Raw genomic sequence first — 12,466 nt, 5'->3', positions numbered from 1 at the left:
GCACATGTGGAAAAGATATGCAGCTTTTTTGTATAAATACTACAAAAGTTACAATGCAATGCTTGTATCTTTTGTCAGTGATATTAGCAACTGTAATCCCTGCCATTGTTTTAGATGTAGTGCTGCCAGAGGTCTAGCCCAGTAAGTAACACCAATAGGTGCAAAGTTCGGTGCTGTTAAAGTACACAGTATGATACAAAATGTAACATTTATTTTTGTTTCTCCTGGTAGGAAAGCGATATCTGCTAACAGAAGATGATATCAAGCTACAAGAATTTCAGCAGACAAAAATGGCTATTAGAAATGAAGTTCAGGGCAACAAAGGTATTATTTGATGATCATTACTCAATACTGGTGTGAGTTCTGGGAAACAAGCAGATAGAACTATCAAAATATGATGCAGAATAGACTTAATTTAAAGCAATCTATGTCTTCCTCTTGTAGGTTTGTTGTAGCAAAAATATTCAGAGTGTCTGAGGCTTTGTAGAGTGAAACAATACTTACGCTCCACTGCAAAATGAAGACTTTTTAAAGTATAGAAGTTGTTTATATTACAGCTGAGGTACCTGTGTCCATACAAATCCGTTAGGTGGTCTAATGAAAAATACTGGTTTTCTGTAAGTCTTGCTTCAAATACATCTTCATCAGAGAAAGTTAATGCAAAACCTAGCAGCTACTTAGCTGTCCAGAAAAGGTTTTTACTGCTCAATCTGCTCTGTAAATTTAGCTAGTTCATTCTTTTTAGTTTTTTTTCCTTTCACCTAATGTAACTTCTCAGTTGTACATCTGATTTCAGATAACGTCTATGTTCACAGTATGAAAAAAGGTTAAGGTTTTCTAGCCTGATGGAAAAGCAAGGTCTTTACCTTCTTCCTAACAGAGATTTTTGTCATGTGGGTTGAAGTGTATGCGAACTCCTCTGAGGAAATTTGAATCTGCCCTGAGAAAACAGGCAAAAACTTTCTGCAGCTGTTTAATTATCTGTAGGTGTTTTAGTGATACAAAACCTTTCACTCTGACAATTGTCTGAAAGGATGTAGTTAATTAAAGAATTTTTGAGTCACATTTTAGTCCTGTTGTACAACAACAATTAACCACCTGCCTCTCTGTGCATGGTTTTTATACTCATTTGATGGGTGAGAAGGAAGTAAGTTTAATAATAAATATTGATTTTAGAAATGGAAAAAAAAAGTAATAAGTCTGTTCGTATATTCTTTACAAATATGGTTTGGATCCCAAATATTTTTTAAATTTCTGTGCATCTTTGAACACGTCATGAAAAAACATGCACTTATAAGTGCTTGTGTGTTCTTCTCTGAGATGTCACAGGGCAGTTGTGCATCTCAGTGCTGAGGGCTGTTACTTGCATTTAGCAACATTCAGCACTGAGATACGACTGCCAAGTGGTATAAGCAATTTTAGTCTGGAAATTCCCACTTTGTGGGGAATAACTAAACATGCTACTTTATGCCTTTTTAGTTGTGTTTTTTTAAAAAAAAAGTCTTTCTCCACTTTTGACTCTTCATGTTGCATACTTGGTACCTAAAATACAGATAAATAGCATTGTCTATAGGCTACTACTGTAATGTCTTTTATTTTCAGATTCATATTTTACTGTAATGTCTTTTATTTTCAGATCCATATTTTAAAAGTATTAAAGAAAAACTAAAGAAAAATGGACTGATTCTCAAACATGAATTAAAAATTTTACTGCATTTGTGTCAGACTACTTCTGATGTGGAACTAGCCAGAAAAGTTATTTACAGGTACTTTTATCAATCCAGGTAACGTTGTTTTGTTTTCTTTTATGTCTTGCTTTTATCAGATTGTCTCGAGTTATGTCTGCAGCTGAGGATTTGTCCTAATTCATTGGCTGTCTGCATAGTTAATCCTTTAAAATAAGTCTGTTTTCTTTCTTTCTTACCGTGAATTTTCAAACCTTCAGAGGCTCTTCACTTGAAGAGTCAGATTATGGGAGAGAGCAGGACCACAGGAGACTGTGCTAGAGATGGATACATCTCAGCTCAAAGATGTTACATTGCACAATTATAAGATGGTCTGGGTGCAGCAATGGCAGAGTAGGAGGCTTTCTGAATTAAAGTCTTTCATGCAGTTGTAATGCAGAAGCTGTGAAAATGGGATTATAAAATAAAGCCCCCTACTTTTCTGTAGAGCAAAGTGCAGGAGAGAAAATGGTGAAGGTATTTTAGTGAGGAGAGATGAGCATTACCTCCTGTGCTCTGTGACTGGAAAGAAATGACTGGGAATTCTGGTGGTAGAGGCTGTTCTACTGCATATCTGCTGCAGCTTACCTGACTGGAAATAGAAGAAATTACATATTACCATTTATTCTTTTAATCAAAAATATTGTTTTGATTGAGCTAACATTAACTTACTACAGAGAAGCTGCATCTATCATTACACATGCAGATCTGACTACCTATTTAGACCTGGCTTCCTTTGATAAATTTTATATATCATACAGTTAACTTTATGGAATCTTTCCAATAGGTACCATGAGCAGAATGGAATTACATCTCTACGTGATTTTAAATTTGGGCCCCTATTTATGAGACTGTGTTATGAGCTGGACCTTGAAACACCTGCAGTAGAACTTATCAAAGATCAGGTAACTGCCCCTATATATTTTGAAGATCTCATTGTTATTTGTTCAGACTGAGTGATATTCTACATTTGTCAGCTCAGATTCTTGAAGCAGCTCTGCAGTAACAAGGATATCTATAAAATATTAACTTAAAGATGTAATTACCAGGTTTGACTTTAAAAAAAGAAAGAAAAAAAAACTTAAGTGAAACAGTTCCTCATCAAAATACCCTCAAAAAAGGAGGTAGAAAGAATGCTTTTATTATTGAACTGTTATGTAATTTCAATGAAGTAATGAATAAATATCACCTGAACACAGCTGATGCATGTTTACCTGCATTGTGTTACATTAGGTCATTCCTAGAAGTGAAAACTTGTGAGTTTTTCTGTGGCAGTTTTCTGTAGTCCCTTGGATTATTTATACCAACAGATATACTGTACTACTCTACTCAAAACATGCTTTGAACCTTGTAGAGAGTGTAATATTAAACACATTTGGCAGCCTGCCATTTTTATCCTGAATAAACTATAAAAAAGACTTGTTTCTGAACTTATTTGCAACTGGTAAAATGCCATATATATGTGTTGTGTGCTATTATGCAGATATACATACATATATATTTATCATGTCTAACATCTAATCTTCTATCTATCAGTAGTGCTGTGTGTTCAAAAATTCCTGTTGGTGATGATTTGGAAGCTGTGTATCTACTAAGTTTTGGAGCTGCTAGATGCCATTTAAGCGAATGGAAGCAGAACTCACTGGCATTATCTGTCTTTTAAAAGAAATAGTGGAAAGCTCTGAAATTTCTGTTTAAAGTGAGCTTTTCAGCATGCCGAGTCACCGGTGTTTTAGCAATTACGCGAGATGGGTGTTCAGGGAACCTGGCGAGTTATACACTGAGCTTGTAAAGATGGGGTTCATTTCTAGTAGGGGAACCTTCTCAGTGCTGCGTACAGTAACTGCCGAATCTCTGCATGCGGTCACTGTAGTGACCTTCTTTAAACTGACTTGGCTTGTTTGCTCTTCCAGAACTTGCGTGGTTTTTTCTCAGAGAGTACGTCATTCCATATTCTGATGACAATGTTATTTAAAAAGGGCCGTTATGAAAGTAAGTACTGTGTTTAAGATGATGCATTTTGAGGAGGATGCTTCTCACCTGTCTTTGTGTGTATATATATATATATATATGTTTATGTGTATGTGTTTTATATATATAAATATATTGCTGACTGGTTTTAAAGGACCAAGAAAGTGTGAATGTCAAAGATGTCAGAATTGCACTCTGGTGTACAATAATTGTGGAAGGCTTTAAGTGGCCTCCTCTCCACCATAGAACAGAATTGTGGCCCTACACAATTGTGAGGACTCCTTTTTCCTAGCACTTTTCCTTTGAAGTGAAATTCTTTGTTGTCTCTCATGGTTTTTTGTTTTTCTGATTCAAAACTTGTTTTATTTTGATTTTGAAACAGGAATTTCTGTAAGACTTTTCTAGCAATATTTTTGCCAGAACAGAGAAAAAAATACTCATTTTCCCTTTATAAAACAAGCTGAAGGTTTCTGTTGTTTATCTCTGGTGGGCATAGAGTGGCTAGTGCAACATATAAGCAAAAAAAAAAAAAAAGAAAAGAAAAAATCAGTTTGACCTTTCCTGAATACAAGGGGTATACATAAAGGCACCTTTTAGTCACTACTGGTACAACCTTAAACCTGTCAAATAATACTGCTTCATTTTTGACAGGTGCTCTGGAAGTTCTCATAGAAATGAAAAAACAAGGTATACCTTTTAACAGAGAAACCTATCTACTAGCATTTGCAATATGCTACAAACTGGTAAATATTTTCATATTGCCACATAAATGATTGAAATGCCTTCTCTCTCTTTCTCTTAATTTCCATAGATTTTTCTGTTATGGCTTATCTAATGTAAATTTTAGGCATTATTTAAGTCATATATAGTGAAGGTATATAACTTTCTGTATAGCTAATGTCACAAAGCAAACATCTACAAACATCTAAAGTATTAGATATAATCACTAAGACAAATTTGATATGATAGTTGGTTAAATGATAAACATTCTTTCTCTGGGACCCCTGCATATTTTTGCATTCTCTGCTTGAGCTGCAAATGTGTTTATCTTGCCTGGCTGGTTTAAACAAGGCATACATGATATGTTCTTTTCACCATGATATGTTCACTTTTTCTTATGACTCTTATTTTTCATCTCTCTCCAAGTAACTCTTGAACTGTTTCTGCAAGTGCACCCAAATTTCACAAGTAGCTCAAAGCTGTTCAAATGAGTGTTGAGAAGAAACGTAAACGAATGCCTTCAGTAAGAGATAGGCTGACCTTAGAACTCGTCTGTGTTATTAGATCAGACAGTGACGCAACAGAGTAAGAAATGAGGCTATGCAGGTTCTACAGCTCTTTTCCTAGAACACTTTTCTTTGTAGCAAAATGAGATCCGCAAACTCTTTCTCTCTTGTTCTTCAAATTTGAATCAGTAGAATGTTGCAGATAGTTATGGTCTGGCGGCCAGAAGATATCGTGCTGTACGGAAAGATAGGGCCCCTAATAGCCAATAGTGTTTAGTCTATGGTGTAAGCAGACGGATGTGACGTTGTAAACCTAGCTATATAACACCTTGTTACCCATCAATAAACGCCATTTGCCGTCCACCACATTGGTGTCAACTAGCTGATGGCCCGAGTGGCTTGGGGGTGGTCGCCATGCTGTCCCTGAACCAGGTTGCTGCGCCGTTTGAACTGCAACAGTAGAAAAATGTTTTTTCTTTAAAGATGAAAGTTGCTAGCTGAGGGGAAAAATATATCACTGATAAAACTTATCAAATTGACACTGATGCTGCATATGGGCCTGAAATGGTAGCCCACCCATAATTTTATGGTACTTTTGAAATCCTCAGCTCTAATGAATTGAGGCAGCCTTTAGGAGATTGGGGAAATAGGGATAGCCATGTGGCTGTGGTTTTTGGAGCGTGGGACAGTAGATGGAGAATGCTTAAGACCAGCAGCTATGGAAACTGCTATTAGGAACAGCTGGGGATCAATGGTTACAATCAGCCCATGAATGTTGCCAGCTCTGCTTAGGAGGTTCCTTCAGCAAGAAACTATGAGTGTACAAAGACTTCGATGTCGTCGTGAAAGCAGTTTAGAAGCTGGTGTCTGCTGCTGTGTGTCAGCTCAAGCCAAGTTTGGCACTTTTGAGTGCCTTGATCCACCCTATGTGCCCCTTCAGTTCAAGGCTTTCACAGAACCCAGCTGTGCTCCTCTGAGGTGTACTCCATCTGCAGTAGCATTTCTTCATATCTCTAAAGTCCTTAGTTCTTTCCATGGCCTGCTGTTTGAGAGCATCCATGGCATATGCAAAAGGAAGGTATTCTTGAGACATTTGTCTGCTGCTTCTGGTCTTGTGTGTTTTCAACAGAGAATCTGATCCATCATTATTTCAGTGAGTTGATAAGAATAGAGAGGAAAAGATTTTTAAAAACCCATCCAGTTATTCTAACAGCCACAGTAAATTTGTTTTACGCTATCAATAAAGGAATAATTTGCAAAGGGTAGCCTTTGTACAGTAAAGAGGATTAGAAGGAGGTCTTTTGAAAACCTAATCTGTTCATTCTGCTCTTAGTGGTAAATGCTAAAACCTCAAGCTAGGAGGGGATACCCCTGAGCTCAATGTTTTTGCTAATGATTCCATATAAGAAGCTCAGGAAAATAGCTTCAACATTCACTACCTGGGTACAGGAAAATAATGGAGCTGGCATTAACAGCAGTACAGAGTTTGTAGCCACTTAATTCTTGGTTCCTTTTGAATGACTCTGTTAAGGACCACCTCTGAAAAATGTACAGGGCTTAAAGCTGGGATTATTCCTGGTGGATAGAGGAATTGATCTTTGTACAGGACTGCTTTTGAGGTCAGCTATTGTGATGTTTTAAATCATTGTAAGGCACTTCTTTCCTCTAAGGTAAACAGATGGTCCTTTAGTGCAGGAAATGCCAGCATGCCATTTGGTGGCAACAAAATGCATATGTTATACGTGTGTGCATTGATTGGTTAGTAATGGATTGATCCCTTGGTGGTCAGAGCATTTCTAAGTTTTCAGACCATTCTGCAGTGAACTAGAAAAGTATCCCCTAAGTACCCTACAAAACACCCTGTTGCTAAAGACAAGGCTTGTGTGTTGCAGGAGTGACACTTTGAGCAGTAACAACAGAGATTGCCACCAAATAATAGAAAGTAACATGAAGGTTATTCTCCAGAACAATGTCACCAGTTATTTCAGAAACTTTGCTGCTGACAGTTCTTAAGTTTGGCCAGTATTAGCTTGCTTGGGGTCTAGACAGCTCTGCTTGTTTCCAGTATGAAAAGCCTTGTTCTTATAAATTGGTTTGTAAGGTAGTGTGTGAGAACTCACTGGATTTTACTGCGGAGTCCTATTGAAAATAATGACGTTATGTCCTTCAGAACAACAGTTTGTAGTTTTAGGCCTATAATGCTAAGTGTGCATGTAAATCCTAACTTTTGGAATACTTGTTTGGAAATTTTTTTCTTCTACTTTCTGCCTGCTAATAAACCAGTTAATGTAAATACTAGAATAAAGGAAAGAGAAGTCAGCTTTCCTCCTGACTTGGGAAACAAAAATCTGTTGCTCTTAGTAGACTGCTGAGGCTTTTTATCTCCTTTAGCAGCTGAAACAGGGCCAGGCATAGTTACTACATTAAAATAATGGAAGCTATCTTTATCCTCTTCTGAACTCTGTAGCTCTGAATATTCTCTTTGGGTGTTGTATTTCTTAAGAAGTGCTGGCTGAGTTCAGATGTAGAAGTAATTGCATTGCTCATCTTGCAGTGCATTGGCTTCTGATGCAGTGAACTTAGGCTTCTATAGTTGCCTGCAGCCTTTTTGGATTGCAGGATTAATAACTGCCTCTTGGATTGAAACTTCTACACAGAACAGCCTGGAGTCTTCCAAAATCTCTGCAAAGCTGCTTGAAGAAGCACAGTTAAGAGGTGACACATTACCAGTGAGAGCATTCTACTTTGCTGTGGCCTTTGCTCTGAAACAGGTACAGTGCTTTTTGTTGTGGCTTATTTCTTTATCTCTATGCATGGTGTGCAATATGTTAGTAAGTCAAGGCAAACAGATTGTTGTGCATGCATTGTCTATTCAATATCTTCAAGTGCTATAATTATGTCCATGAAAGTAGTATTGTACGTAACTCCTACATAAATTGAATACGGAAATTCTGAAATCTAATTATGTTTTGAGTCTAATGCACAGGCACATTGTGTTGCCAGCAGTGTCATGTGGCAGATTCTTCTAAAATGGAAGAGAGGCAACAGGTTTAGAGGTACCCATGGATCCAGTCTGGCAGGACGCTGCTGTGTTTAGTGGTGGCTTCATTTATATGCCATAAAAATAATAATTTAAAGTGTTTGTGTAGTTGACTCAATCTTTATCTAGGTAGGAGTATTTGAAGGCTGTAATATGCATTGCCATGCTGCTTGAGATGATGTATCCTTCTCCACAACATGTAGCTTCAGGGTAAGGTTTTCTGTGTAACTCGTGCTTAAAACATGCTGTGAAAAATGGTCCAAGGCAGTAGAGGGTGAAAGATTGGCTGGGGAACAGCAGTTAAGGAATCCTAATGTTTTCTTTCTTATTAGCTTATATGTCTTGGTGAAAATTTCAAACCCTCTCTGCTTTTTTTCTAGAAGTTGTCTTTGTGGGCACTGTCAGACCTAGTGATCTGATGTTATTCACAGATGTAAATGCATGAAGTGGTGGTGTTATAAATTTTATTGCTAATTCCATGGTCTCTTTGTGTTGTCTCTGGGTTTAAAGGTTTAGACTGTTTTGTGATTCACAGACAACTAAGAACTCATCTTTCTTGAGCATATTGTGAAAGTGTCGCACATGTGTAACTGTATGTTTTATTTCTTATTCCTTCCTAGAATGATGTGACACAAGCCCAATTCTATTATCTCAGATAATGAAAACGGAAAACAAACTATACAAGAATATTAGTGTAAGTATGCTTGCTTTGTATAAGTTGTACAGGGAAATGTACTGTGCTGGACAAAAGTCAAGTGCAAAGTAGCAGAAGGGCTGGGTTCTTAGCAGCAAACACTTATTTGAGTAATGTGCTGAGCTCACTTTTGTCTGCCAACCGACAAAAGTTGGTTGAGTTGCACTAGGAGTTGAAAGAATATCTTTTTTGCTCTCCACTCCTCACCCCAAAGTTGCATTCTTAGTATAGCTGGGAAGTAGGCCGGTCCTACATAATGAGTATAGGCCTGGGAAAATTTTTAATTATGACATGATGACTTTTTTCCTCCTCTCTTGCTGAAAGAGATTAAAAAAAAAAACCACAGCTCCCAGTAAATGTCTTGCTTGGTTCTGCTCTCTTCAGGCCTGCTTCACACTTTGAAGTATGTATGTGCTTAACTATGAATGCACATAAATTATTTCTTTAGTTGCATGGTCTACAACCTGATTAAAAAGTCTATGTGTGTATCCTGAAAGTGATCTCTATAAACTACAGAAGGAAAGGAAGGGTGAGGGGGAGAAAAAACTATTTCAGGGCAGTTAATACAGCTCCAGTGGTCTGCCTCCAGGCTGGCACTTTCTTTCCAGGTCCCAGCTGTAAAAAAGAAATGATTTTACAAGTGGCAATCAGTCATTCCCTTTACCTTCATTAATGGATTAATGGTTTATCAACACAGCATCTAGAAATGTTTTTGTTCCTGATTTGTTTCATAATGTCTTCCTCTAATACTTAAAAACAAACACAAAAAGCCTTTCTAATAAGTATTATTCACATGGTGTGGATTTTATTTTATTCTTCAGGTTCTTGTCAAGCTCAAATCTGGTTCATTAGAAGAAGTAATAAAGACATTAGAGGCAGTAGTGGAAATAGATACTCCCCCCTTTGTGAAAAAAATTGAGTTTTCTGAGCAGGTGGTGAGTATACAATAATGAACTGAACTGGATAGAAAACAGTGTCCCTGATGCACACAGATCAGGGATACAGGCTGATCACTTACAGAACTTAGTGCCCAAGTTTGTTAAACTGTGTTGCAATAGATGTTGTATGTATCTGTGTTGTATGTTGATTTGTTTGACAATTTTTTAACATTAAAAGAACTAACATTACTCTTAACCCATTCCTTTTATAATAGGTTGTAAAAAAAACAGTGTTTACACAGTCATACATGAATTCATGCTCCTGTATTTATATATATTTACTGAATACTTTATATATACTTTACTGAATACTACTGAATACTAGCATATTTACTGAAATTTTGGAGTAAGATTTCCTTTCATCAGAACTGCAAATTTAGTATGTTAGATGATATGATAGAAATAATTATGCTGACCTGGAGAAGAGCTTCCAGGAAGTAATTAAGTTGTTTGTATTTAAATGGAAGATAATTGTGTTGGTCTGTGCTAGGATTGAAAACAGGACTGTGCTACTTCAGGGAAGTCTTTAACCTAATAAACTCTTTCTAATTTGTATCCACTGCACGTGTGAAATCACCTAATGTTGTGTAATGTGTGCTGCTTAAAAACTCCTTCTTACATACCTTACATCAGTGTTTTATCTTATTTTGTCTGGCTTCTCCTCCTCATGCTCTTTTTTTTGTGAGTGAATGCTTGTCTAGAGTGTAGTGCCTTTGCTTTGCTGACATGTAACAGTATGTCATTTGCCCTTCCCTAGCTGACTACAGTCAGGGAAAAGATGGAAGAAAACCCTGTCCTTTCTGCCAGATTAGGAGATGTTTATATGAGACTGCAATCTTCAGGACGGATAACTGCTTGCACGCTGGATGACATGCTTTTCCAGGTTCCTCATTCAAAGAAGAATCGTGCAAAGCTTTTAAATCAAAAGCAACTGGGCTATCGAACTGCTAAACCACTTTACTCAGTTCTGTTGTTGGAGTAGTTCAATATTTGACAATAAACTGAACTCTAATTATCAGCACTTAGAAGCATGTTCGGATAAAACATCTTCTCCCTTTCTTGACTCTGAGCAATTGCTTAAAACAGTTTCATACAAGCAGCTTAAATGTGTATCATATGGCTTCCATGTTTAAATTTTCATGCCAAAAATAAGTCATGAAGGCAGGCATTTCTTTTTGTTTCAAAATGGAATGATCAAAATGTCTTGAATTCTTCCTCAAGTGCTTAACACATTCAGAATAATAAAATCCTGATTTAGGTGAAGTAAAATGGTGTATGTATCTGACCTGACTTTTGTGGTTCATAAGAAGAAAATCTGGTGCCCATCAGATGTGAGGTTCTAGCTGTACCATTGAGCCCAGACCCTAGACAAAGGAATATCCAAGAGCATTAACTGCTTGTTCAAATTTTGTACTTATTAAAAGATGAAAGACATTAGACATCTCCTTTGTGAAGAGACTATGAGAATTACAGAGGTGTAGCTGACAGTTTTCTCACTGGAAGGAGATTTGTGAATAAAATTCCTCTCAGTGAGCAGCACTACATGTTACTACTTGCAGATTGTATCTTTGGTGAGAAGACTCCCAAGACAAATGCTTATTACAAATTTGAAATTATGTCTGGTCTTAGCAAGTATGATTCAAGCTTTGAATGAGTTATGCAGGAAAGATGCAATTCTAGCCTAAAGCGTGGTCATGAAAACAACATAAAGAAGCTTCGACTTCAATGATTCTAGATCAAATGTGCTTGTTTATATTATTTATATTATATTATTGTTTTGTAACTGTTAGTCCTGCATATTCAAAGATCTTTTTTCTTTCACCATCCAGAGTAGAAAGAATTCACTGTAGCAATACCCTGGCTGGTACCTGATGGTTTGGGCATATTTGTGCATATGCCTGCTGATTTAATGCTTAGTAAGTGGTCCTGTGAGCAATAGTCCACCCAGCTTTGTGCTCTTCAGGTTGTTTCTCCTTAACTTTCCTGAGGGATTCAGGATATCTTTACAATTAAAAGTAAAACGAATCGAGCAACTCTCAGAATTCTAATTTCTTTCTGTATGTGCTAAATGAAAGCTTTTTCAAGTCAGCAAATCATGGAAGGAGCAAGAGGACTTCTCTGTAAGAATGTATCTTAAGCCACTAAAGCAAATCAAAGTAAAATAATACTGGTTTCACTATGGAGCTCTGCTACTGCAACTCATTTGTCACCATTACATTTTGTTGACTAATACTAAAATGAACACAAGTACTAAGTAGTGGGTGGAATTGTGTGTTACAGAAATTATATATCAAATTGCTTGAAATTTACATCCTGTTTTGGAGAAATGCATGTACTTTTTATGACCGTACAGGATTGGTTAAAGTGCTAGACTTGCAACTGTTTGTTTTTGGAATTCTGGTTCTGGAACATCTTGTGTAACTTTTCATTTTTATAGGTTATTCAAGAGTTTAGGCTTAATAATTCCCTTTGACCTCAGTTGGAAGCCCTTTCAATACTTCCATCACAAAACCCTTAAGTACCTCTTGATTTTTATCCATAAGTTTTTTGGTATATGATTTGTGAAGGCTGCTCTCTGTGGCAAGAATTAATTAAGCAAAATGAAAGGAATGAACTACTCTGAGTTTTTGCAGGTGGTTGCATCTCTCAGGAAAACTGTCAAACTATCTCTTACTGCGTGTGAAAATGTGCTTTTATATTAGGCTTAATCTGTTACACTGCAAACAGATCAGATTAATACTACTTAATTAGTGTTTTCATGCATGTATTAATGAAACCAGCAAGAAAGCAGGTTCATCCTAAGAACCAAGATTACTTGTTACTTGCCTATTTCTCCAGTTTGGTTGGGTCCTACTTTTAGGCTGGATTCTGGC

The 12,466-nt window shown here is 36.9% G+C and overlaps 1 protein-coding gene across 1 annotated transcript; it reads left to right on the top strand.

Annotated features, from left to right (window-relative positions):
• Positions 1 to 232: 232 nt before the first annotated feature.
• On the top strand, positions 233 to 10,625 carry LOC104573430 (pentatricopeptide repeat-containing protein 2, mitochondrial). The gene is given in 10 exon segments (XM_010220626.2): positions 233 to 324; positions 1,637 to 1,766; positions 2,512 to 2,629; positions 3,638 to 3,716; positions 4,347 to 4,438; positions 7,579 to 7,692; positions 8,582 to 8,603; positions 8,606 to 8,655; positions 9,477 to 9,590; positions 10,351 to 10,625. Coding segments are annotated over 10 exon segments (978 nt in total). The 5' UTR covers positions 233 to 290; the 3' UTR covers positions 10,576 to 10,625.
• The last annotated feature ends 1,841 nt before the right edge of the window (positions 10,626 to 12,466 follow it).

This window comes from Tinamus guttatus, unplaced genomic scaffold (genome assembly GCF_059628265.1).
Source record: "Tinamus guttatus ecotype Peru unplaced genomic scaffold, ASM5962826v1 Tinamus_guttatus_pri_ptg000711l, whole genome shotgun sequence".
NCBI lineage: Eukaryota > Metazoa > Chordata > Aves > Tinamiformes > Tinamidae > Tinamus > Tinamus guttatus.
This window is presented reverse-complemented; position numbering and strand designations above follow the sequence as displayed.